The sequence below is a fragment of the Liolophura sinensis genome, chromosome 7 (genome assembly GCF_032854445.1).
Source record: "Liolophura sinensis isolate JHLJ2023 chromosome 7, CUHK_Ljap_v2, whole genome shotgun sequence".
Taxonomy (NCBI): domain Eukaryota; kingdom Metazoa; phylum Mollusca; class Polyplacophora; order Chitonida; family Chitonidae; genus Liolophura; species Liolophura sinensis.
The window spans coordinates 4,746,544-4,771,802 of NC_088301.1; the positions used below are offsets into that span (position 1 = coordinate 4,746,544).

Here is a 25,259-nt window from a genome sequence, read left to right on the forward strand (position 1 = left end):
GAGAGAGATTAGCATTAATAACTATCAGTTGGTGTTGGTGTAGCATTATTAACTTTTATACAGTATTATAATGTTCATTAGTCACATTAAGCTAGCATTATTGCTATTTCTATAATTTATATTATATCATTATAGCCACATTCAAATAATCTCACAGCTTTAGTCACCCTGGCACCATCATTTTGCCACCACCATTACCAAGATTCAACACCTTCACCCAACTAGCCTGACACCATTATCCCATCATTGAGACACCATCTTCCAAGCATCCCTGACACCATCATCCAAGCATCCTGACACCATCATCCAACATTCAGACACCATCATCCCATCATTGAGACACCATCTTCCAAGCATCCTGACACCATAATCCCAGTATTCACACAATCATCCAAGTATCCTGGCACCATCATTCCAGCATTCAGACAGCATCATCCCAGCATTCAGACATCATCATCCCAGCATTCAGATAGCATCATCCCAGCATTCAGACAGCAGCATCCCAGCATTCAGACAGCATCATCCAGACAGCATCACCCAGACACCATCATCCCAGCATTCAGACACCTTCATCCAGACAGCATCATCCCAGCATTCAGACAGCATTATTCCAGCATTCAAACAGCATCATCAGAGCATTCAGACAGCATCATCCAAGCATCCTGACACCATCATCCAAGCATCCTGACACCATTACCCCATCATCCTTACATTACCAGCCCAGGACCTGGACACCAACATGCCTGCCAGATTCTGCAACCAAAACCCCATCATTCAACATCATTATTTCAACCTCTTTCAGACACCTCAGCATCCTAACAACATCATTCCAGCACCGGTGCGTCGCTATGGCACCACCAACCAAACACCAAACCACCATCCTGTCCCAACCATCTCATCATTTCACAGCCATTATGCTCTATTCCTCGGCATTCTGTAGCTATTATGCCAGCAGGAAGTGTTCTGTAACCAAACCAACTGGTTCATTGTCTAACTGCGTTATTAATTCCAGGTGTTGTACAGGTGAAGGTACATGTATATGGGCAAGGGAAGGGCAGTTTCCGACTGCTGGCTCACAGGCTGGACCTGAGTGGAGAGAAGCCAGGGTTTGACAACATACACAGGTCCCTGAGACCAGCACAAACAGACAGGTAAGTAAAGACAACGGAAACAGAATGCGTCAAGAATGTTTCTTCTCCAAGTTTTGTCTGAGTCTTTTAAAAAGAAGGAACAAGTTTTTCTTTTGAAGCTTATCTGATTGCTTGGTTTTCCTATTTGTGCTTGTCTGATGGCTTGGTTTTCCTGTCTATGCTTGTCTGATTGTTTTAAATATAGAATGAACCAGTTTTCGTATCCTTTTGTATCTCAATGTTTCAAGTAGAATGAAGCCGTTTTCGTATCCTTTTGTATCTCAATGTTTTAAGTAGAATGAAGCAGTTTTCCGATCCATGCTTTCCTGAATCAGTCTGGAATGAATCATTTGTCCTATTCATGCTAGCTCAGTGTTTTAATCTGGAATGGACCAGTTTACCTACCCTTGCTGGTCTGAGGGATTCAACTGGAATGAATAAGTTTTCATATCCATGCTTATATGCTTATAAATTTAAAACATTTAGGCTGAATATGTCCTGGGCCCACATGCACGAAGCTTGTAACTACCATGGCGACATAGTGCCTACAGTGCTGGTAGCCATGGTAGTTATGTGTTCTTAAAGTTAAGAGGGCTTTATGCAAGTGGGCCCTGGCCTTTTTTTTCATACCCATGTTAATGTTGATGAAATATAGTACTGACACTTGGACAAAAGGTACCGATTTTTATGAGACCTACATCCTACACTGCTTTCAATAGTGACTTTCTGCCTGGGATAATGTCTTAAATTGTAGTATATTAACTTGCATTATTCAAGTACCGCTAATTAAATTAAAAAGACCAACTTGAGAAACAACAGGTACTTTTGTATGGTGTGAATACTTTGCATCAACATGTATGATCATATGTCTTTGTGATGTTCTGTGAGAGGATTGAGAATGAGGAAAATCAGTCCAGTGAGGATCACGAGGATCATGAGGATCACAATGACCAGGAGGATCAGAGGCCAAAGAATTACTCAGCCAATCAGAACCCGTGGATTGAGGACGTGTTTAATCGTCAGATGAGGAGGCTAAGTATGGAAGATTCTAACAGTATCCTTCCAATGCGTTTTCTGTGAGATGGTAAAAGGACTTTAAATGTTTAAAGGAAAAGACAATAAATTCATCTGCCTACCATTTATCATTATACAATGCTGGAGCAGGATATAGCTCTGTGGTTAGGAAATTCGAGCAAGCCCTAGTCACTGGCACAGTCTCTTACACTAGTATAATGCACAGACAGGCTGTGTTGTGGATTAGCCATGTTGTGGACTGGCCATATCATGGACTGGCCGTGTCATGAACTGGCCATGTTGTGGACTGGCTGTGTTGTGGACTGGCCATGTCATGAAGTGGCCATGTCATGGACTGGCTGTGTCATGGACTGACCGCGTCGTGGAATGGCCGTGTCATGAAGTGGCCAAGTCATGGACTGGCCATGTCATGAAATGGCCATGTCATGGACTGGCTGTGTTGTGGACTGGCTGTGTCTTGGACTGGCCATGTCGTGGACAGGCCGCGTCATGAAGTGGCCATGTCAAGGACTGGCTGTGTCTTTCAGCTTCAACTCTAACAAATCATTCTTGAGGCACACCAGTAAAGATTGAAAAAGAAAAAACACATTGCTTCATCTGAAAAATACCTTGACCACAAACAGAATTCATATCACTGGAGAATATAGTCGCACGTTACACAAAGCCTTGTGTCCTGGACCTGAAGATGGGACAACGACAACATGGTGATGACGCGTCACCAGAGAAACGGCAGCTTATGCAGGATAGATGTGAGAACTCAACCTCCAATCAGCTGGGGGTGAGGGCCTCTGGGATGCAGGTAACACTTTTCTAATGTCCTATTGGAAGTGATGACAGGCATACAGAACGTACATGTAGATTGATGTATAGCCATGTAAACAGTGGGATACAATGATTTCCCTCAGAATTTTGAGGAGTCCTCTGGTTCCTTTGTTTAGGTGGCATTAAGTGGTCAAAGGTGATCCCTGGTGTTGCTTTACATGAAGTTTTGGGGAACTTCCTCCTATGTATGACTTAAAGTGTGTTATGTCACGGTGGAAAAGTTTTACAAAGGTTGTTGGATTAATCTACGCAGTCTGGTTGACTCTGCATCCATAATAAGTATGTATACTGGTTTCCTTTAATTTGTATAAGTATAAAACTTCTTGATTTAAAAAAAAACAGTCATCAATTCTTCAACCGGTTTTACAGAGATTTCCATGTATTCTGTGGGAAGTATGGCATTCTCATGCGTGGAAGCATTTTCTTCGTATTTTAAATAATATAATACTTTTGTTAACTTTCAGGTGTATCATGTAGAAACAGAACAATACATCTACTTCAGCAAATATGACGGCCGGGCTCTTAATGCGGAAGGCTTCAAATCCAGTCTTGCTCAGTTTTTACACAATGGCCAGAGACTACGTTATGAACTTATTGCTCCGATTCTGTTCAAACTCTGTGAACTGAAAAAAGTCGTGGAGACACTGGATACCTTTCGTTTTTATTCTAGTTCACTGCTGATCATGTATGATGGGATAGATGCTTGTTGGGGGTCCAGCAGTGGGCACCAGAATATGGGGGGAGGGGCTGAGGCTCCCTGTGTGGGGCCCAGGGTGGATGTTAGAATGGTGGACTTCGCACATTCCACATTCAAGGGATTCATGCGCGAGGATGAGGAGCATATGGGCCTGGACACAGGATACCTCCATGGGCTGTCTACCCTTATAGAGCTGTTCCAAGAACTGCAACAACTTTCACAAAGACAAACGTAGCAGGAACCATGTGACCTGTGCGATTTGGCAAGCATATGTGACCTCCTGCCTCTCAGGTATGCTCATGCATCTGTGCATTATTATTATTAACTTAATAAGGTATAACACAGTATTCTCACCGCTACATTATGTACACAGTGTGCTGTAAATTGCTAAATGTATGTAAGCAGTAAGTTGCTAGATTATGTAAGCTGTAAGTTGCTACATTATATAAGCTGTAAGTTGCTACATTATGTAAGCTGTAAATAGCTACATTTATGCAAGCTGTAAATTATGTATAGTGTTTTTGTAAACTGTTGCATTATGCATGCAGTAAATTGTTGAAGTATGTAAGCTGTAAATTACTACATCTAACTGATAATACTGGAGATTTTTGACAAAGAATCAATCAGTGCAAATCCAGTTGAATTTTTTTGCTATTTTAAAATAGCCCAAAGAATTACTTTTCATGCCAATCCGCCTTATCTGTGCAGGTGTCATGGCTCAAAATCACTAAGAACATGAATAAAGTAGATTTTTAACTTTTTCAGATTTTTCTGATTGGCAATAATTTGAGTGATCCTTGGTAAATAGAGAAAATTTGATTGAATTAGCAAATATGTACATTATGTAAGCGGTAAAATGTGACCTGTACATTATGTAAGCTGTAAAATGTGACATGTATATTATGTAAGCTGTAAATGTGACATGTACATTATGTAAGCTGTAAAATGTGACCTGCACATTATGTAAGCTGTAAAATGTGACATGTATATTATGTAAGCTGTAAAATGTGACATGTACATTATGTAAGCTGTAATTTTCTAAATAAGTATGCTGTAATTTATTTATTTATTTGATTGGTGTTTTACGCCGTACTCAAGAATATTTCACTTATACGACAATCGACCAGCATTATACTAATCGTAACCCTTGTATTTGTATTGTATGCACAACTAATGCGTACCATTACAAGCTGATCACATTTTTCACATGGATCAAACTGACTACGGTGAAAATGTTTTAAAGTGTATCTCTTTAAAAATAAAAAAATAAAAAAGAAACGTGTACAATAACAGAAACATAGAAAACAAATCTAAAACATCAATGCCAAAATTTTAACTACACTGCACTAAGTAAAACTATTTTAGTTATGGTACTTAACTGAATCAAAAGTTGTTTTTATAGAATTAGTTTATTGACTTCTTTCTTTGATTAGTGTTTTATGCTGTGCTCAAGAAATATTTCACTTCTTTGACAGCCGCAAGCATTATGGTGGGAGGAAAGCGAAGAAAGCTCGGGGGAAACCCACAACCATCCACAGGTTTCTGGTAGACCATCCCATGTATGGTCAGAGAGGAAGCCAGCATTTGCTGGACTTGAACTCACAGTGACTTCATTGATGAGAGGCTCCTGGGTCATTACGCTGTGCTAGTTATAGAATTAGTGGTAATTAATATGTGCTCGTATTTTATGATTGTTAATTGATTGTGTTATCAAAATATGGGTGTGAATATATAGGCCTATTTACCAAGAAATATCCTATATTTGTTGATCTTCTATATCACATTTTCATTTGGACCATATATCCTGTGTTATCCTCCTTCGCTAACTTCGTGTAAATTGCTCATCTCTCTCTGTTTCATGTCCTTCAAATTAAGTTATTTTGTGAGATATATTTTCCTATGGATGTGAATGAAAAAAAAAAAAAGGGTTTTTCTCTTTTTATTTTGGCTGCAATATTTTTTCTTAATGTATTCTATTCTGTAATATGGTAAATGTCTTAATTGGAAACAGGTACTTTACACGGACAAACAGTATTTCAGCCAGCAGTATTTTTTTGCATACTGGTAACAGAATATAAATTACATGTTCATAAACAGTGTAATTGACATAATTTACATATTAAGTGGGAAGTTACATGTACACGTATATACTTTTACTGTGAATGTGTTGATAAACAGAAATGTGTGTCCAGAAGGTCGACATACGTGTGCACGTGTTTGTTAAAATCTTTACTGCCGTAGTCATCTGGTTGTAACACACATGAAATCTGAAATTCAAGAATCAATACCTCATAAACCTAGGTTGTTGATATTAGGAATTTGTTAAATTATATTTTGCTCCACTTCTGTTGGTGTCAAAGAACAAGGTGTAACATATGGCATATGCATTCTGTTCTGCCAGAGCTCCCGTTGTATTGTCCCATGTGTATACATGTGTCCAGACAGGCAGCATGGGGTCTTGCAAAATTATTTTTCTGTAGGCATATGTTAGAATACATATCTGCATGCCATGCATGTAGGCCTATAGGTACAGTACACTAGGAATTTGATCCTAAATGTAGGGTTTAGCTGACATACTGGGTCTTGATCACTATAGTTTTCCGAAGCGTATTCATGTGTACATTTGATTCTAAATGTAGGGTTTAGCTGACAAACTGTGTCTTGATCACTGGTTTCTGAAGTGTATTCATGTGCACATTTGGGTCTTGATCACTATAGTTTTCTGAAGCGTATTCATGTGTACATTTGATCGTAAATGTAAGGTTTAGCTGACAAACTGGGTCTTGATCACTGTAGTATCTGAAGTGTATTCATCTGTACATTTGATCTTAATGAAATATTTACTGTAAATCTTCAACATTTTCAACCACTAAAGCACTTTTTCAGTGCAATTTAAGCATACAATTACATTGTCAAAATGATTCGCTTGTGACAATAAAGGTGCAAGCTTTATAAAACTGTGCCAATTAATTTTCTGCACTCCATAGCTCTCTCAGAATGTTTCAGGGTTTTGGTGGTAGAGGCAGTTGAAAAGGTTGAAGAATTAAGGTAAATAGCAGTGACGTCAGCAGTAGTATTGGAGAGTTGTATTGTACAGGTAGCTGACCTGACACCAGGTCACAGGTGAAAAGTCTGCATCTTTTCTCTAGCACCATGCTGATCCTTCCTTTTATGTTGCGAACTTTCAACAACTAAATCCTGCAATATTCAGTCTTGACAAGTAGACCACTGTAGCTGTAGGCAGCCTTTATGTGACGGTATCAATACTCCGTTATTGATCTCTCATTGTTTATGGGTTATTCCTTTAATTTGAAGGCAAAGAAAATACTAAAATGAAGTTTCAATGTGTATATGAGGTGAAAAGTCCGTGAAACACTGTCCAAGAAAATAGTTTGATTTATTTTTAATAGAATGTTTCCAGCTGAGTAAAATGGTTTTAAAACATCAGATTCTATGGTGGCCTGTAGTGAACCGGATGGTATCAGTAACTTATCTTTTACTTAAAGTAGTTCGTTCCAAGGTTCATTCTGCGAATGTATTCACATATTCCTGTCTGTACATGTTTAATGATGAAATGAAACAGTGGCAAAACCTGATGTGATTTCACTTGACCCATTATTGTCAATAAACTTTCAAATGCATTTTACAAGGTTGAACAAATTCTAAAAAAAAACAATCAAACAATTTTTATGGACTGTTTAATGTTATTTCATCTGACATAACACTTCAGGCTAGTGTTTTCTTTGCCTTTAATATGAGATGCGCTTATAGGCATTAACCCTTCATCAGTGAAAATGTGACATTACATAATTCCTGTAATCTCTGCTGCATCTGTTCAAGTTTTATTTTTATGGCAGTTAATATATTTAGGTGCAAACTGTATTTAATTGCCCATGTAATTAAGGCTAGCCTGCTGACCTCTACTGGTATTAACAGTGCTAAGTACGTAGTTAAAGACACTTAAGACTACATGTACACCTAATAAATGATTGTCTATAGATTTTTACAACAAGTATTGATGAAAGAGATGATAAAAGTTCAAAAACTCTTTTGAAATGCTCATTTGTTTATGTATTTAAAGATGTGTGTATAACATTACAGTGGGATCAGTTTTGCACAAATAATAAGCATGTTCTTATGGGAGATATATTTTTGGCAATGTTTTTAAAGTCAGTTGTGCTCTTTAAATACCTAAGATCACATTCCAGTCTACTGCTCAAATCTTGTTAACACAGTTATCGCCTGATCAAATATCAGTTGTATGATATAACATACCCCTTGTGTATGTGTGTGCTAGAGTTTGTGATGACCGGTGATGGATTGGTGGATTATGGGATTAAGGTGTCAGCAGAAACTGACCTTCCTTTTATCACTACTGTGGCACTGCAAAGTATTTCTTGGCTTAATTGCTTTACTGCTCTACATGTAAAATGACTGCAATTATTGAACAAAGTAAAGTTATGACATATTGTATTTTATTTTTTCCAGAATATGAATGTTGTGTTTATGGAAGCTTGCGGTGTTGTATTTCCCTACAGTAGTGCAGTGAACAAATATTTACCTACATACATGCTTTAATATTCAAAGTACCAAAGAAAACTGCATGTGCATTCCAGCCCAATATTTTACAACCAAATTTTGTTTGAAAATAATTTCCTGAGCATGTATTTTGTTTTGACAATTTTAACAATGCAAAAACATAACAGTGACAGTTAAATGTATAGTTGGTCACATGTGTATGCATGAAACCTTAAATTAATTTAGAGAGGGTATGACTACACAATATTCTTTTGGCAGAGGTTTTCTAGGATAGTACACGAGTAAGTTGTCAAAGGATAGACATGAACATTTTGAAAATATGAAGGAAGTCAAATGTTAGAGAAATGTTTTCACTGAAGAAAGGATAATGTTCAGCAGAGAGGGAAAAATGAAAAACAATGCACTACAGTAATTAAACAAGGATATGGCAATGTTGCTTAGATATGTATGTGATATTTATCAGTACAGAAAGCCTCACTAAAGTAGATGTCGTGTCCCCTGTATGGTTAGCATGGTGTTCCTTGCTGTATATAGCCCTACTATTGATTTCTTTTGTACCGGTATTTTAATTTTATGCAATGAATAAATCAATGGCTTTGCAGGAAATAATGACTCATGACTTCTGTTCAGTGTTGTACAGGATGACATCGGTTGTAGCACGTAGTCTTCACGAAAGAAACGCCAGGTAAGAGGAAGTTGAACAATGCCAATACAAGGAACTTGGGACATGTTAAAGACATGTATAGGAAATCAAGGGAGAGCCATTGCTAAAAGAATACTCGTAATTTTGTCATGGTAAACCAGGGTCAGAATGAACCATGATCAAAAGATAGAGAACATTGCCTAGAAGAGACAGGGCATTGTTAAACTTCACAATGCCTAGAAGACATAGGACACAATTGCACTACAGAATGCCTAAAAGACACAAGGCACTTTTGAACTACAGACTGCCTAGAAGACATGAAACACTGAACTACAGACTGCCTGGATGACATAGGCACTGAACTACAGAATGCCTAGGAGACATAAGACACTGAACTACAGAATGCATAGAAGACATAGGGCACTGTTGAACTACAGAATGCATAGAAAACATAGGGCACTGTTGAACTACAGAATGCCTAGGAGACATAATACACCATTGAACAACAGAATGCCTAGAAGACATAAGACACTGAACTACAGAATGCATAGAAAACATAGGGCACTGTTGAACTACAGAATGCATAGAAAAGATAGGGCACTGTTGAACTACAGAAGGCATAGAAGACATAGGACACTGTTGAACTACAGAAGGCATAGAAGATATAGAACACTGAACTACAGAATGCCTAGAAGACATAAGACACTGAACTACAGAATGCATAGTAGACATAGGGCACTGTTGAACTACAGAATGCCTAGAAGACATAGGACACTGAACTACAGAATGCCTAGAAGACATAGGACACTGTTGAACTACAGAATGCCTAGACGACATAGGACACTGTTGAACTACAGAATGCCTAGAAGACATAAGACACTGAACTACAGAATGCATAGAAGACATAGGACACTGTTGAACTACAGAATGCCTAGAAGACATAGGACACTGTTGAACTACAGAATGCATAGAAGACATAGGGCACTGTTGAACTACAGAATACCTAGAAGACATAGGACACTGAACTACAGAATGCCTAGAAGACATAAGACACTGAACTACAGAATGCATAGAAGGCATAGGGAACTGTTGAACTACAGAATTCCTAGAAGACATACCAGAAGAGATACCCTTGAGCTGCAGTATTCATACAAGAACCTAGTCTAAATTATAAAACCAGATGAGTCCAAATGAAACTGGCCAATTCCTGAAGAAAACTGGACAATGCCAAGGGAAATCCACACATTGCCTGGAGGAAACATGTGGTTGCTTATTATAAGAATAACAGGCAATTACTCCAACAGTAAACATTGGTTAAAGGAAAATGAACAAGGTCTGATCGGTGGCTAGTTCCATCTGTATAACATGTTAACAGTGAGCTGTACATGATGCTGTGAGGAAAGTATACATTGTACGAAAGACATGAATGGCAAGATCAATTTAATTACACAAGAGTTTACTACTGAAAATAATAACTGGATTGAATCTTTAAACAAATATATAAAATCAACCATTATATTCAGTAGTGAAGTCTTGTATTTAGAAAATTGTCCAGCTTCCAATGGAAAACAGCTAGCAATGTATACAGAAAATCACCAGCACATCCGGGCACGCACAGTAATAAATGTCTCTTCAGTAACTAATCTACTGCAGCCAGCTGGCTCAACAATCACCAATGTTCTTGACCGCAACATCATGTATATCAAGTATATTTGAAGTATTAATGATAGAACAAAAAAAGCCGAGACTGCTAAAAGTTTTGATGAACTGCCTTTATTGCACGCTAAAGTTTGGAACTTGAGTGAGAAGACATACAAACAGAACGTCATAGTCATAGCACTATGTTCTTAATGTGATAATGGCTATTTACATATTCAGGCTGCTATACCTTTTGCACATACTGAAATATATTACAAACTAGTTTCAAAATACTGATAAAATTTTTTGATAGACGCAGGATGAAAAATATCACCCAATTCAACACAACTCCATCAATGTTCTGGACATTAGGCTAAAATCATTAAAATATAACCGAAATTTCCAAAGTTATGTGAATGTTTTCCTAAACTGAGGAGGAAACTCAAGGAATGTGTAAGCTCAAAGGGAGAGACCTGGATTCTTTTAACCAAGATTGAGTTTCCTACTGAGGTTTCTGAGGTCATTTCCTCAAATACTTCTGCTGAATTTTTAACTTTAAAACAATCGATTCAATTAATCAATGTCCAAACTTTTACAAGTTCCAGTAAAAAGAACGCTTAAAGGCTATGAATTACACAAAAACTACCCTATTTCAGATCTGGTAAATTTCATAGTCAAGAACCAATCCCGAATAGACCCTAAGAATTAACTGCTTGCTCCTTTGTTTTTACTTTGTTGTTACCAAGTGAAAAAGAAAATTGAAAGGTGTATTCATAAACTATTTTGATCAGCTCATGGCATATTCTGAGACAAGTCATCCAATGAACATATTTTATGACTCAAGATTTTGCTGTACAATCAAACTTACCCCACACAGCCCTGCCCAACTATGTACATGTAGACGTGTTTACAGTTATCTTCAAAATAATGTTACAGATCAATACACAATAATCACATTTATGTACAAAGATTCAGTGGTAGACAAATATGTTCTTGCATTAGAATTGTATTATCACAGACAGTTTCAGTTATCTATTGAGTACAATTATTTAATGTAACGGTATATATACTGTATTAACACAAGATCTCCAACATGACTAGTGAAATTAAGCCCACAAATTTATACTCATTCATAATGTTTCATTGCATTAAATGAAAATACTGCACAAGAATATATAATTAAAATGAAATACAGCCTTCACTCATAGGAGTGGATAAACAACACGCTTGTAAATGATCACATACTTTTGGTCCCAAAACCCTGACCAAATCTTGTCCCTGACTTCCCAGTACCTCTATCGTTCATGCTTACATTTAACCAGCAAATATTCACCAGTACCTCTATCGTTCATGCTTACATTTAACCAGCAAATATTCACCACGCTGACAATGACAAACCCATATACAAGAATATGTAAATCATTCTCATAATTATTCTATCAAATACATATACTTGAAAATTCCTCAAATACATTTTTCAGGTTAAAAAAAGGTTTATTAACCTTAAGGCCAGCTTGAGGTAAACTTTGCACCAAAAATTAACTGTTCAACAAACCCCCGTTATAATTCAACAGCATTTGGCACTGTTGTCATGAGAACAAACTGTGAAGGTCTGACAGATAATAATGAGACTATGATATAAATCAAAGCCGGTTAACTCTGGCCATATCATCGAGCTACACCAGAAGTATACTTCACATCACTGCCAAATATGCAATGCATTGTGGGTTCAAAGTGGGATGAAAGCCACCATTTTGAGTATCAAGTAAATGATAAACAAATCACCGTGCCCAAGACAATGGCTAAAGAAAACAAGAGTTGCGAGTTCTGGAAACTCTTCAATGAAAGGACCAAAGTATTGGGAATTAATCTTGCAGTCTACACTTTCTAGCTTGAAGGCCAGGAGTTAAGAAGCAAAGTTCCCTAGGATCTTCTCATGGACTTACATGAAAACTACCATACACATTCTATACTAGTATTAAAAGGTGCATCTTTTCAGGCAAAAAAGACCAAGACCAAAGTTAGCCTTCAATTAACCTTCCAAAGTGCTCTTTGGGATAAGATAAAAAAGGGCACTAAAACACCTAACTGAGGCCCTATGATGATACACAACAGCATGTTACTGTTATTCTTGTGTACACTGTAAATACCAGATATTCTATCTGACTGTGCTGCCAACTTTTATACACCACCACCAAAAATGAATGAATGAATATTGCTTAGTGCCAGTTTGTCAATATCTGAACAATAACAAAGTGAAAATCCCGCTACAGCTTTGTGTGCACATTGAAGACGAAGACTTTCAGCTGTCACATACAAAGACTTGTTATTGGCTACAGAAATAAGGAGGAACACAAAACATAGTTATTAATAGCCAAAAAACCCCCCCAAAAAACCAACAAAAACAAAAAAGAGCTATAAATATATAATGTAAATCACTTACTCTTTAACCCTATTTTGTGGGGTGCAGCTATACATCACTTGGGGCGAAACGTTATGCACAATGCAGCACTAGCCGCCTTGGGGTGTAGAGTTAATCACCATGCAGTCACTTGAGGTGTAAAATTATACACAGTTGTGTTATTTGAGGTGTAAAGTTATACGCAATGCAAATTCCAACAACATGCACTTGAGGTATTAAGTTATACACATTTCAGTCACTTGAGGTGTAAAATTATACACATTATGCGCTGCAGTCATTTGTAGTGTAAAATTATACCCAATGCAGTCATTTCGAGCATGAGGTTATGTACACAATGCATACAAGCATCTACTTGACATGTATATAGCCTTTGTGTCTGAACATTATACACAAGCACTATACTACATTGTTACAAGGTTATGTTGATTGTACGCAGTTTTACATTTTTGCAACCTATTTCTGCAATTCGCTTATTACTATTCATCATAATCAATGAACCAAAATATTATGATAAAAGAGTCATGGTAATTTCCTTTTGTGACCAGAAATTGTTAGTTTAAGGGACAATGATTCATTAAGAATATACAATCTTTAGAGATATGAATGGTTATCACTGAGGTTATAACTGTAGTTATCTTTAATTTTGCTCCTTTTACAATATCCAAATTTAATGAAATTCACGGTTTAAAAAATGTCACTTTTTTGGACATTTATAATTGATGTTAGATATAATTGCCCAATAAAGTCATCCTTTTTCCAAACGTGACTTTTCCTTTAATGTACCAAAGCTGAATATTTCTGGTCATAGAGTTTACAACATGAACATAGATATGAAAAAATGCTACCATAACTGAGTTAATCTTATCCAAAAATTCAAACTAGGACATATATGACTTCATGTTTAAATATTAACTCCATTTAAAAACGAGATACATATAAAATTAAGACCCATCTGTTCTGAAAAACTCTTCCAGCGAGTCATATTTCACAGCCACTTCAAAGATTTAATAATTAACACATCCTTTACCAGTCAGTCAGGTTACCCCATCCATTTACCACATGGATGTGAATATGTTCTCAAGAAATCCAGAAATCCAGTATCCACATTCCGATATTGGTCAATACACTTTATAAACTTATTTGGGTTGCATTACAGCCTGGTGGCATTATTATAGTTACTGTCTCCTCCCATCCTAATTGTAAAGAACTTGGAACCAGGCTGAAGTAAAAACATCTGGTCTCCATTGGTTATCTTCAAACTCCACCAAATTCTTCTTAATCACGGCACAAAGCTGTTGTGCTTGACCCCATTCGCCTCACCGTTACTGTTCAGATGATCCTCGAGCAGAGTTTCCAGGTTCCACCGTATTTTGTCTTCCTCGTCCACGCTGAAGGCCATCAGGTACTTCCGTACCACCATTTCCCAGTTAACCACGTCCTCTAGCCTACGAGGGCCATGATGGTACCCCAGAGGCGCACGCAGGAACCCAACTGCATACAAAAATCCACACAGCATATAAAATACTGAACAGTCTAAACTATCATGTTAAGTAAAATATTGGAAATACAACTTGTATGGAACAAAAAAGATGTGATGATATTAGGTCTGCTGGGTTTAGCCTTATGGCAGATTTTTCAACCTTTCAATCCATTGTTCACAAATGTATCTAGACCACGGAGTAGTTTTCACACAGTACAATTTCCACAAATTTTGTTGGTTTTGAAAATCAAAATTGCTTGAAATTTTTCAGCTCAGGTCATTGAACTAAAAGGTTTCAAAAATGATTGCACATCTGGAATAATGAAAACTTAACAATTAAAAATTTTGTTAACACTGACATATTTGGAAGAAATGTGAAGATGAAAGTGAAAGTAAGCCAGCTTACTGTCTGGAGCAACCTGTGTCGGTCTTCGTACATTGCGTAACCAGGTGGCAGATGTGTTGGCCAGCATGTCGATAGAGCGCGAGTCCTCATTGCCGTCCATGTCCTCCTCCTCATTGATGTACTCCTGAGCCTGGGCACTGCAGATCTTACCTACAACATGGCCACACCACTGTCCAGTATAAACCTGCTGAACTAGATGTGTAACCTGCTTAACTATCTGTGTAATCTGCTTAACTATACATGTAACCTGCTTAGCTAGATGTGTAACCCACTGAATTAGATGTGTAACCTGCTGAACCAGATGTGTAACCTGCTTAAATAGATGTGTAACAGTACACAAACTGAAGAGGCAATCAGGAATGGTAACATTTGACGTCAAACTTAACGAGAAAAAGTGCAATTCTACAAGCTAATAAAGGTCAAAAAATATTATTTTTGGGCCTGGAATGGAAATTTTTCTAGTAGGATGTTATCATACCTTGTATTTATTCATTTATTTGATTGGAGCTTTATGATACGCTCAAGGGTATTTCACTTAAAATACAATGGCCAGCATAATGGTGGGAGAAAAGAGGGCAGAGCCCAAGAGAATCATCTAAATACAGATCATCAAAACAGCTTTCCAGAAAGATCCAAAAAAACTCTCCGATTCAGGCAAAATGAGTACCTTGCATGGTCATGGATGAAACTTTAGGCCAAATACAGCATCCAAAACCTCTAATATTGTTGTAAAGTGCAAATCTTTCAACACAAGCGTCTACTTAGTTCCCAGTCTGTATCATTAGGTAAACCATTTCCAGTGGCCAGTATTATGGTGGGGGAACTAAATACTTTAAATAACAAATAAATAAATCAAATGCTTAATACTACATGCACATTTTTAATCTGGAAAGGTACTGGGCATGCAAGAATCTACCAAAATGTACATGTATATACCACCAATTTTTGGAATGAGTACTATTGCATGACTTTAAAGGATCAAACAGTGACACAATTCTCATCCATTAAATGCAAGACACCATACGAATGGCTTGATTTGGTTTGTGGATAAGACTACAGTATTGGTAGTGTACTGACCTTACGTTTACCCTACTCTACTATAGCAGCACTCCCATTTGTGTTTGTTGTCATCACATAACTGGAAAAAAGGTTAGGAAAGTACCATGTAAAAGCCTACATACATACCTTTGTGTTTGTAGATGACCCGACAGTATGTAAACAGTTTGGTGAAAAGATTCAATGGTGATGGTGTTGCCGAGGTTTTGTTCATGTTTCTGATCAGCTTAGCCCGTCCAAACTTCCACTCTGTGTCAGACTGTTGCTGTATACGCTGGTACGTGTCAGACATCATAGCAATAAGCAGATTGATTAGTACGATCAAAGTCACAATTTCATATGTCCCAAAGGTAATTTTGGCAAGCACTATCACCCAGTCAGGACTGCGGTGTATCAACGGTAAATTGTCTGGGTCAACCAGCCCAAATAAAGAAAAGAACAAAAGTTCGAATAGCGTGTTGAAATCTGCTGTCGAAACGGGTGCACCACTGCCATCGCCATCACCCATGTCTGTGGCGGGAACAGTCTCGGGGAACACAGGCTGATATATGGCTGCTAGATGACAAGTAAATCCCAGCATAAAGATAGCTAAAATGACAAGAAATCGTGTCAAGTCTTTCATGAGATCTCTAATAATGATGGCCCAGGGTCCAAACAAGTGGTGGAAAGACAGAAAGTCTAATAGCTGTACAAAACTCAGTAGCAGTGCCCAGGCGAAGAACTGATTCCGAAAATACAGGCACACCAATCGGCTGTTTCCTTGAAACGCGAAGCCGACGATATGAAAGGAAACTCCCAAGGAGCAGATTCCCAGACTGATGACTCTGATCCACCCCAGTCCGGCGCGGTCACCCGGATTGGTCAGCTCGGACACGAGGAGACCTGACAGCCAGGCAAGGAGCAGCCATTCCCAGGGCTGTGGGATGAGCGAGCCGGAATCAGGGATTGACACAGGGGGATAGACCACAGTCAGAAAAAACAGCAGGATCAAGTAGAGGTGAGACACTAAATAGGACAGAAACTTGACAATGGGCACTTTGTTGAAACGGTGTCGAAGGGGAAGCGAAAAGACCAGCCAAACAGGTGGCAAACTAAGAAATGCCCAGAACAGCATCACGATTTTCCAGTTGGCCCAACGAAGATTTCCCATCCAAACATCGGAGAGGTATTTCTGCACGGCTGGGTGAGAAACTACTTCCTTCTGTTCATTTTCGATGAGAACATCCAGAAATGCTGTCCCTCTGGAATCCATGGCTTTCAAAAGCAGACCAGCACTGTTGGAACTCGCAGCGATGGCCAGTAAATTGGTGGCCATTTCTTCACAATAATCGCCAGCCGTCAGCAGATCCCGAGATCGCTCTTTCTCCTTGATAGCCAGCAAACGGAAATTTTTGGAGAGTTTTGCTGCGGTGTCCACCGGAGCTGGTGACAGCAGAATGAACTCTTGGATGCTTCGATTTTTATTCATCTTGCCGACCACCATCAGGTCAAAGACAAACTAAATAAAGAAACAAAGCAAATATGCATTAATTCATAATAATGCTAAAATACGACGGAAGTTTAGCAATTTAACTTGTATTATGTCATTTATTGTGTTTTCTGTGAGTTTTCTCTTTACACAAAAATACATGTAAAAAAAAAATACATGAACATCTTGTACCCTAATTCTTCTCATTTTTGGGACAGATATCTGTAGCACTCAAAAGTGAACATTATATTTCTTTCTCGGCTTTTTTGAAAAGTAAATATGTGAGTATTTTGTTCATTAGATGGTGTAAACGTGAGAAAAAAGGAACTAAAGGTGCTACATGTGCACTGGCTAAAAAGAGCAGACCAGGTGTCCCAAAAATTAGAAGAAATATGGTGTTCTAATGTCCAAATCCAGCAAACATCATGGCTAACTCATGTAGGTGTTGTAACATCCGTAACTGTTCAGCTTAACGTATTTTCCAGGTTAATATTTGGAAGACTAATTTCCAAGAAAGAAAATTCCAAAGGTTCAACACAAAGCAATCAATAAGGATAAAAAGTAAGAAATTAGGACGGCATCCTGTTATGAGAACTAGTCATCTAGAGCGCTGTACTCAGTCCCCTGTTTATCCCAGTGATGGGTACCTTTTTGTCCTCCATCAAATGATATGTGTTATGATCCTGTCTCATCAGATAACTCAGTGTCTCTGAATGTGTCGCTCCAGCCGAATAGCAGATAGGAACCTTGCCATCCTTTGTTTCAAATTTGGAAGAGGCTCCAGTCTCAGTGAGAAGTTTGACAACATTCAGAAAGCCAGCCTTAGCTGCAAAATGAAGAGCTGTCCATCCATTCTGAAAAAAAAAAACATGTGTTGACCATATTGTAAACTGACTGACTCACTGACTGACTGGCCATCCTAAAGTAAGATCCCAGATGCCTTATTCTGTAGCTGAGATATTATGTTTGAGGTACACATTTTGCTGTGTTGAAGAAATCACAAAATTCAACATACAAAAGCAATATACCCCACTGACAGAACTGTGAAGTTTAGAGAACAATTTGCACAGTTTTATGAATCCTTGCATCTGTAAAAACACAAACAATAGTTTTTAGCATCATTTTCATAATGAGTACACACATGAAATCCACTGAAAAAAGGGCTTTAGCAGTTGAAAATGTTGAAGACTTACAGTATTTATACATTTATATATTGACTGACTTGATAACTATTTGTGTTTCTCTGGCATTTTCCAGGCTGTTTATACTTTCCCCTTACAGAGGATTTCCATAAAGATGACAAGCCTTATCAGCACAGTATAATAACCAAAAGTAGAACAAAAAAAAAATCCCAACAACCAAAATGGGGCAGATGTTAAATAATACAGCGAGAATGCATCCTCTAACATCCAGAGCTATATGTGAATGGAAAGCTGATGGAAAGTCACTCTGAGAAATGTTTAACTCTGTGGTTTTATCAACATTCAAGTTTTCACTTTGGGCCATAGCAAATAATTTACACTTCACATTCCATGCTTCTACTGACTGTCACCTGAATGAAATCTGTTCACTGAAAACCCTCATTTTACCAACCACTTTAATATCTATCATACCTTGTCACAAGCATTGATATCTGCGCCCTGCCCCAGCAATAGCGCCACCATATCCAGATGACCGTTGGCCGAGGCCAGATGAAGGGCTGTCCGGCCACGTTTGTCCTTCATCTGTATTTGCTGGGTGGACTTACTTAGCAGGAGACTGACCACTGCAGTGTGTCCACTCTGGGCAGCCAGATGCAGGGGGATGGCACCCTGAAATTATACCAAAGATAATGATAACTGAGTTTACTCATGAATAATATGTCATTCATTGGAGTTTATTTGTCTTAAACTATACATAAATTAAATCAGTGATATTTATTTGTTTTATTTCATTGGTTTTACTCAATGTTTTTTAAATGGCAAAAGTCAACTGAACTTCAATGAAATTCATATAAAACCACCTATGTGTACATGGGAACAGTCATTCTTTTCTTTTTACCTGCATGTGTGTGGTTGCGTCAGCCTGGATGCCTGGGTAGTTAAGGAGAAGACGAACCAGCCCCTCGTGTCCTGACTGTGAGGCTAGATGGAGAGGGGTAAATCCCCACTGAAAGACAAAAGCAGGGATTTTGTGAGACATGTCCTGGTTGTATGGTTATATGGGGAGGAGTGAATCCCCAACATGACTGAAAGACAAAAACAGGGATTGTTATAAAACATGTACTGAATGTGAGGCAAAAACGGATGGCTACAACTATTGTACCGACTATGAGGCTAAATGGACTAGACCTTTCTGAACTGTCAATGAAGACCATCAAGTCTTGACCCATTGTAAGTAGTACTGTTGGAAAAAGGTCAACCGGATGTTCCACATATTGATTTTTCACAACTGTCTTAAACGGGAATGGAATGAAACGTAACGCTTTCACGAGAAGGGGTGGTGGGAGCTTGTATGTCTTGAATCCATCCCTTTCACAATGGAAACCACAGATACATGGAATGGATGATCCAGGCAACAGCCACACATTTATGAATCAGTGCAATTGATGTTTGTCACAAATTTACTGAAATTAACACCAATTAATATTCCAATGTGACTTACCTCAGCACCCAGCTCTTTCATGCCCAGTCCATCTATTGGGGGCTCACTCTTGACGGTAGCCGCCACCTTGGTCAGCATCTCTCGTATGAAGTCCGTCTGTCCATAATGCGCAGCTACATGGAGAGCTGTAAGGCCAGTCTGAGGGGAAAACAAAACATAGAGAAAAATTATTTTCAAAATTTATTATTGTATATCATGCACATTAACCCTTTAAAATTAAATTACAAAATGAAATTCCCTGTAAATTTAAAAAAAAAATCCTGTTGAAAACAGGAAATGTATATAAAGCCCTGTCGGTGTTACCTCCACATACCCCGCTTCCACCCACCTACGATCTATGTGAAAAGCAACTGCTTAAAAATCGTAATGCCGTGGCTGTAAGCCAGAGGGTTTGTCAGACACCTGCTGAAGGATGTGGTGTAATTCACCCATAATCCTGAGCACTCTCCTGTCAGGGAAATATTCTTGCATATGATGTTCAACCACGATGAGATCAATTGTATGGGAAATTAAAATTCCCATACAATCTTTTGCGAAAGTGGCTTAAAAAGCAACACAAATCAAATGCCACACTCAAGAGTTTTACAGATGGAGGGAAATGCAGTGCCTGCCTGACGTATACCCACCAACCTTTGACAAGTTACTGATAAAATGAATGAACGTCAAACAGTCATGAAAGCGTCATCGACTTCTTATTGTCAAAGGCTTATCCTATAAACAGATTAGGAAAGCAACACACAGATGGTCTACTTACCTTCTTACTGCTTATTTTCCAAGACACATGACCCTTCAAAGGTTCGAGGATGTTCACATGTCCATACCTAGCAGCCAGGTGAATGGCCGTCATACCCTCCTGTCAAAGCAAGACAAACATCTGTATGGTCAGTAACAATTACTGCACTTAATCATCAGCTCTAACCCAGGTAATTTGAACATCTCATCTAAAAAAATGTATGAAATAAGCCTTGAAAATGTTGCCCCTCAGTGATATTTTTTTACCTCCTCCTTTTTGATTGACATCTTCATGCCAGTGATTTGATTACTGCATGCCTGGTATAGTGTATGCAGGGGCCAAAGGAAAAAGAACAGGTTGTTAGGCCAGTTAGTATGAGCCAAGCCTTTCCAAAACAGGAACTTACAGCGTTTTCATCTGTAGCAGATGCTCCTGCCTCCAGCAGCGCCTTTACAACCTCCACATGACCTCCCCCAGCTGCCAAGTGAAGTGCTGTTGAATTGTTTGTCTGCAGAAATGCACGTAAAAAGATCCGCATATATGAAGTATAAAACTTATTTCTGATCCAAAGCGAAGGAAACACCCTCAGGCTATCAGAAGAGAAATCCACAAGAAACAATAAACTCTATCCTTTGAAAAACACTGAAACACTGAACATTGAAAAATGAAGCAACAAAAAACAACAACAAAACTGTTAATACTTGTATATTAGAAAATATACAAACTTAACAGTTGAATTCAGTAAACCCACCAACTAATATCTCTATAGTTTACATATACATACATATAGTTTAAATCTAATGTCTGTTCTTTCTTGCCAAATTCGACATCAAATCAACACTTAATTATCAGTATAACATTTGATTTCACTTACCCTATTTCTTGCTGTTGTCACCACAACTTTGTTGAACCTCATTAACTCTTTGATGACAGCCACACTACCTTTGTCAGCAGCGATGTGGGCGCAAGTCATGCCATTCTGGGGAAAACATATCACAATCTTAGTTGTTTATTTGTATACATTGACATTTTGGGGGCTCAGTCATGTGCTTAACAGCATAATGGCATAATACAAAGATCATTTGCTGAATATTCAAAACATTATGAAATATTATAAAATTATAAATATTATATACTTTACTGGGGTTAAATGTAACCTTGTTTGTAAAAGTAAATCTCACCAGGATACAATGACCAATAGTTCAGCTTTTCTGCAAAGAAACAATGCCATTTTACTAGATGTTGGGACAGAAAGAATTAAAATGTATAATTTGAATATAAACGCGGAAATACTCACTTCATCCTTAAATGGTAAGCAAGGAAAAGAGACAACAATTACTTAACCATGGTTTAGATGTGAAAACCAAACATTTCCTTTAAACTTACTCACAACATGTATAACTTAATTATAAATATGTAATTTAATTAATATGTAAATCAGACAAAAGGTCCCCTGGTATGCAAATATATCATAAAGATCTTCTATTCTATAAACAAAAAAAAAGTCATTGGATGCTTTTGAAGAATTAAATGTTTTGTTTATGATATGGCTGTCAAGTTCTCAAAAAAAACCCCCGATATAACACCTCAAAATCAGCTAACCAGATATAGAACCTGACATACACACAGAAGAACCCATGGAGAAATCACCACAATTACTACAGAACAAGACAAATGTCCAGACATAAACTGTGAAGAACCCATGGGGAAAACGACCACAGTTACTAAAGAACCAGAAAAATGTCCAGACATAAACTGGGAAGAGCCAATGGGCAAACCACCTCAGTTACTACAGAACCAGACAAATTCCAGACATAAACTGGGAAGAACCCATGAGGAAACCACCACAGTTACTAAAGGACAAGACAAAATGTCAGACATAAACTGGCAAGAACCCATGGGGGCATGACCTCAGTTACTAAAGAACCAGAGAAATATCCGGACATAAACTGGGTAAAACCCATGGAGAAACCATCGTCAATTACTAAAAAAGGTGGTGGTAGAGAGTATTAATAAAGGATTAGGATTATCTGCGATATGGATTGTAGCACTTACAGTGTTAGCCAGGGTGACAAGTTCTGGTTTATGTTTCAGGAACAGCTTGACCACATCAGAATGGTCATTCTCAGCAGCCAGATGGAGCGGGGTCTGACCATGCTGCAAAAAAAAAAAAAAAATGTTAATCATTTAAGGAGGATCTGAAATATTCTACATTCTCAATGTGTCCCCAATTTTAGTGATACAATGTTAGCAGTTGTTCTTAATTTTACAATTACCTGCACAAAATATCCAAATAAGGTTAGATTTATGACTGGCTTCAATTTGAAACATACTTCTAAAAGATGAAATGTCTGATGTTTGAAAGTATAGTCAAACTGAAGAATTGTGAGAAACTGTACCTCGTCCATGGCGTTGGCATCAGCCTTCATCTTCAGCAGTGTACTGCATACCTCCATCCTGCCATTCTGAGCTGCCAGATGAAGAGGTGTCTTCTTAGCCTGTCACACAAAAAATTATCACAGACTACACCTGTGCATTTTCATGATCTGTCAGCTTAAGAAGGCAGATGGGGCTTCCATAGCTGAGGTACATGGTTAGCATGACATCGCAGCGCAATGACCCAGGAGCCGCTCAGGAATGCGGTCGCTGTGAGTTCAAATCCAGTTCAAGCTGGCTTCTTTTCCAGCTGCATGTTGGATGATTTGGCAGCAACCTGCAGATGATCAAGGGTTTCCCCTGGGCTCTGCCCTGTTTCCTCCCACCATAATGCTGGTTGCTGTTGTATGTGAAATACTCTTGAGTACGGCATAAAACACCAATCAAATAAATAAATAAAAAGCCAGTCACATGTAAACTATGTCACTATACATGTAGGTCTACATTCTCAAGAAACGGAACATCACTATATAGTCTCAGGACTGACATCTTGTAAAGTCTGTTGTACAGAAACAATGTTCTCAGGATTCTTAGCTTCGGTAAACCTTGTCACATCAGGGACCGACTGATTGAACAGGCGTATGATTATACTGACTGTTGACAGCTGACTGATCGACCAGACACAAAAATGCACATGTCAATGTCAAAGCCACGCAACTTCTTGGTTTAAAGTCAAGCAACTTTTTGGCCTAAAGTCAAGCAACTTCATGGCCAAACGTCATTACAGTCAAAATGTGTACAGTTAATACCCTAATGCTTGTTCCCAGACTGTACAATTTTAGCCTTAATTTTGAATATCTTTCGTAAATTCTTTTTCGTAAATTGCCTACACCCAATAACTTAGTTATTTTGAGATGGGACACTGAGGATGGGACACGCACAATGTAAAATGTGATGCACATGTACTCCAGGACAGTACAAGAAAAAGAATATTAACCTCAAAAAAACAAACAAAAAAAAAACACTTTATTTGAGGCAGATGACCATTAAAAAAATCATGCTTCAAGGCGTACATTAATCAATGAATATAAATGTACATGACAGCTAGTTATCACATAACTCTTTAAGAGGAAGTTTCATATTCAATCTCCTACCAGAGAGAGGACATCAATGCTGGCTCCATGCGTCTCTATGAGCAGTTTGACCAGCCTGTTGTACCCATTTTGTGCTGAGAGATGCAGAGAAGTCAGGCCCTGTTTGGACTTGGCATTGACAAAGGCTTTGTGCCAGAGCAGAATATCTGCCACTTTGTCGTGTCCATTCTCAGCTGTAAGGTGAAGTGCTGCTTTGCCGTGCTGGAGTGAGAAATGATGCAGGGAAATAGTGTCAAACTTAACAAATGTCATTTTACCAATTTCAGCTAAAACAAGAGATCAAACAATTTATTGATTTATTTGATTGTTCTTCACTTCCATTTTAAGAATTTTTGACTCAAGTGATGTCAGTCAGTTGCAACAATGGAGGAAACTGTAGAACCGCAATTCTAAGGTTTAAACCAATAAATGTTGTTGATTGATTAATTATCGAGTAATTACATTACTACACATTAATTACTATATGCTACATGTATCGGCCTTTATTTTGAGTCATCCACATGTATCAGCCTTTATTTTGAGTCATCTACATGTATCAGCCTTTATTTTGAGTCATCTGCATGTATCAGCCTTTATTTTGAGTCATCTGCATGTATCAGCCTTTATTTTGAGTCATCTGCATGTATCAGCCTTTATTTTGAGTCATCTGCATGTATCATCGTCATGGAATCTGAATGTTCAATCTCACTGAAAGAAGGAAGTGTTCCAAAGCAAAGAGGACTGTTTTGAGGGATCATGCAAAAAACTGAAAAATGCAAAAAAAGAAAAAAATTGATACACTCACACCGTAAACTAACCTCTGGCACATCTAACATGTCTGATGGATCAATGTGTATTGAATTTTGTGTAATTTACAGTTTAGTAAACAAGCTAGCTGATGAACTGCCTGTGCCATCTGGTGTAATATGTGCATTATTGGTGCATGTAGTTTCCATGGTTAGATAACATGCAGGTTCTATACAGGGTCTACAGCTAGACCCTGGACTGTCCCTCCAAGGCTGATTGAGTCCCTTTAGA

The 25,259-nt window shown here is 38.1% G+C and overlaps 2 protein-coding genes across 2 annotated transcripts in view; one reads left to right on the forward strand and one right to left on the reverse strand.

The window, feature by feature from the left end:
* Positions 1-3,919, forward strand: part of LOC135469859 (inositol hexakisphosphate kinase 1-like) — an 11,197-nt gene extending 7,278 nt beyond the window's left edge. The window contains exons 3-6 of the mRNA XM_064748482.1: positions 1,013-1,151; positions 2,021-2,184; positions 2,789-2,964; positions 3,452-3,919. Of these exons, the coding sequence (XP_064604552.1) occupies positions 1,013-1,151; positions 2,021-2,184; positions 2,789-2,964; positions 3,452-3,919 (947 nt within the window). The remainder of the gene's footprint in view (positions 1-1,012; positions 1,152-2,020; positions 2,185-2,788; positions 2,965-3,451) is intronic.
* Positions 3,920-13,400: 9,481 nt separating this feature from the next.
* Positions 13,401-25,259, reverse strand: part of LOC135470355 (serine/threonine-protein phosphatase 6 regulatory ankyrin repeat subunit C-like) — a 61,352-nt gene continuing 49,493 nt past the window's right edge. Inside the window, exons 17-29 of the mRNA XM_064749240.1 lie at positions 24,243-24,443; positions 23,112-23,210; positions 22,768-22,869; positions 21,587-21,691; positions 21,119-21,220; positions 20,734-20,832; positions 19,980-20,117; positions 19,377-19,484; positions 18,950-19,147; positions 17,984-18,190; positions 15,998-17,366; positions 14,813-14,962; positions 13,401-14,417 (exon numbers count right to left, since the gene is read on the reverse strand). Coding sequence (XP_064605310.1) covers positions 14,206-14,417; positions 14,813-14,962; positions 15,998-17,366; positions 17,984-18,190; positions 18,950-19,147; positions 19,377-19,484; positions 19,980-20,117; positions 20,734-20,832; positions 21,119-21,220; positions 21,587-21,691; positions 22,768-22,869; positions 23,112-23,210; positions 24,243-24,443 — 3,090 coding nt within the window. The 3' untranslated portion in view covers positions 13,401-14,205. The remainder of the gene's footprint in view (positions 14,418-14,812; positions 14,963-15,997; positions 17,367-17,983; positions 18,191-18,949; positions 19,148-19,376; positions 19,485-19,979; positions 20,118-20,733; positions 20,833-21,118; positions 21,221-21,586; positions 21,692-22,767; positions 22,870-23,111; positions 23,211-24,242; positions 24,444-25,259) is intronic.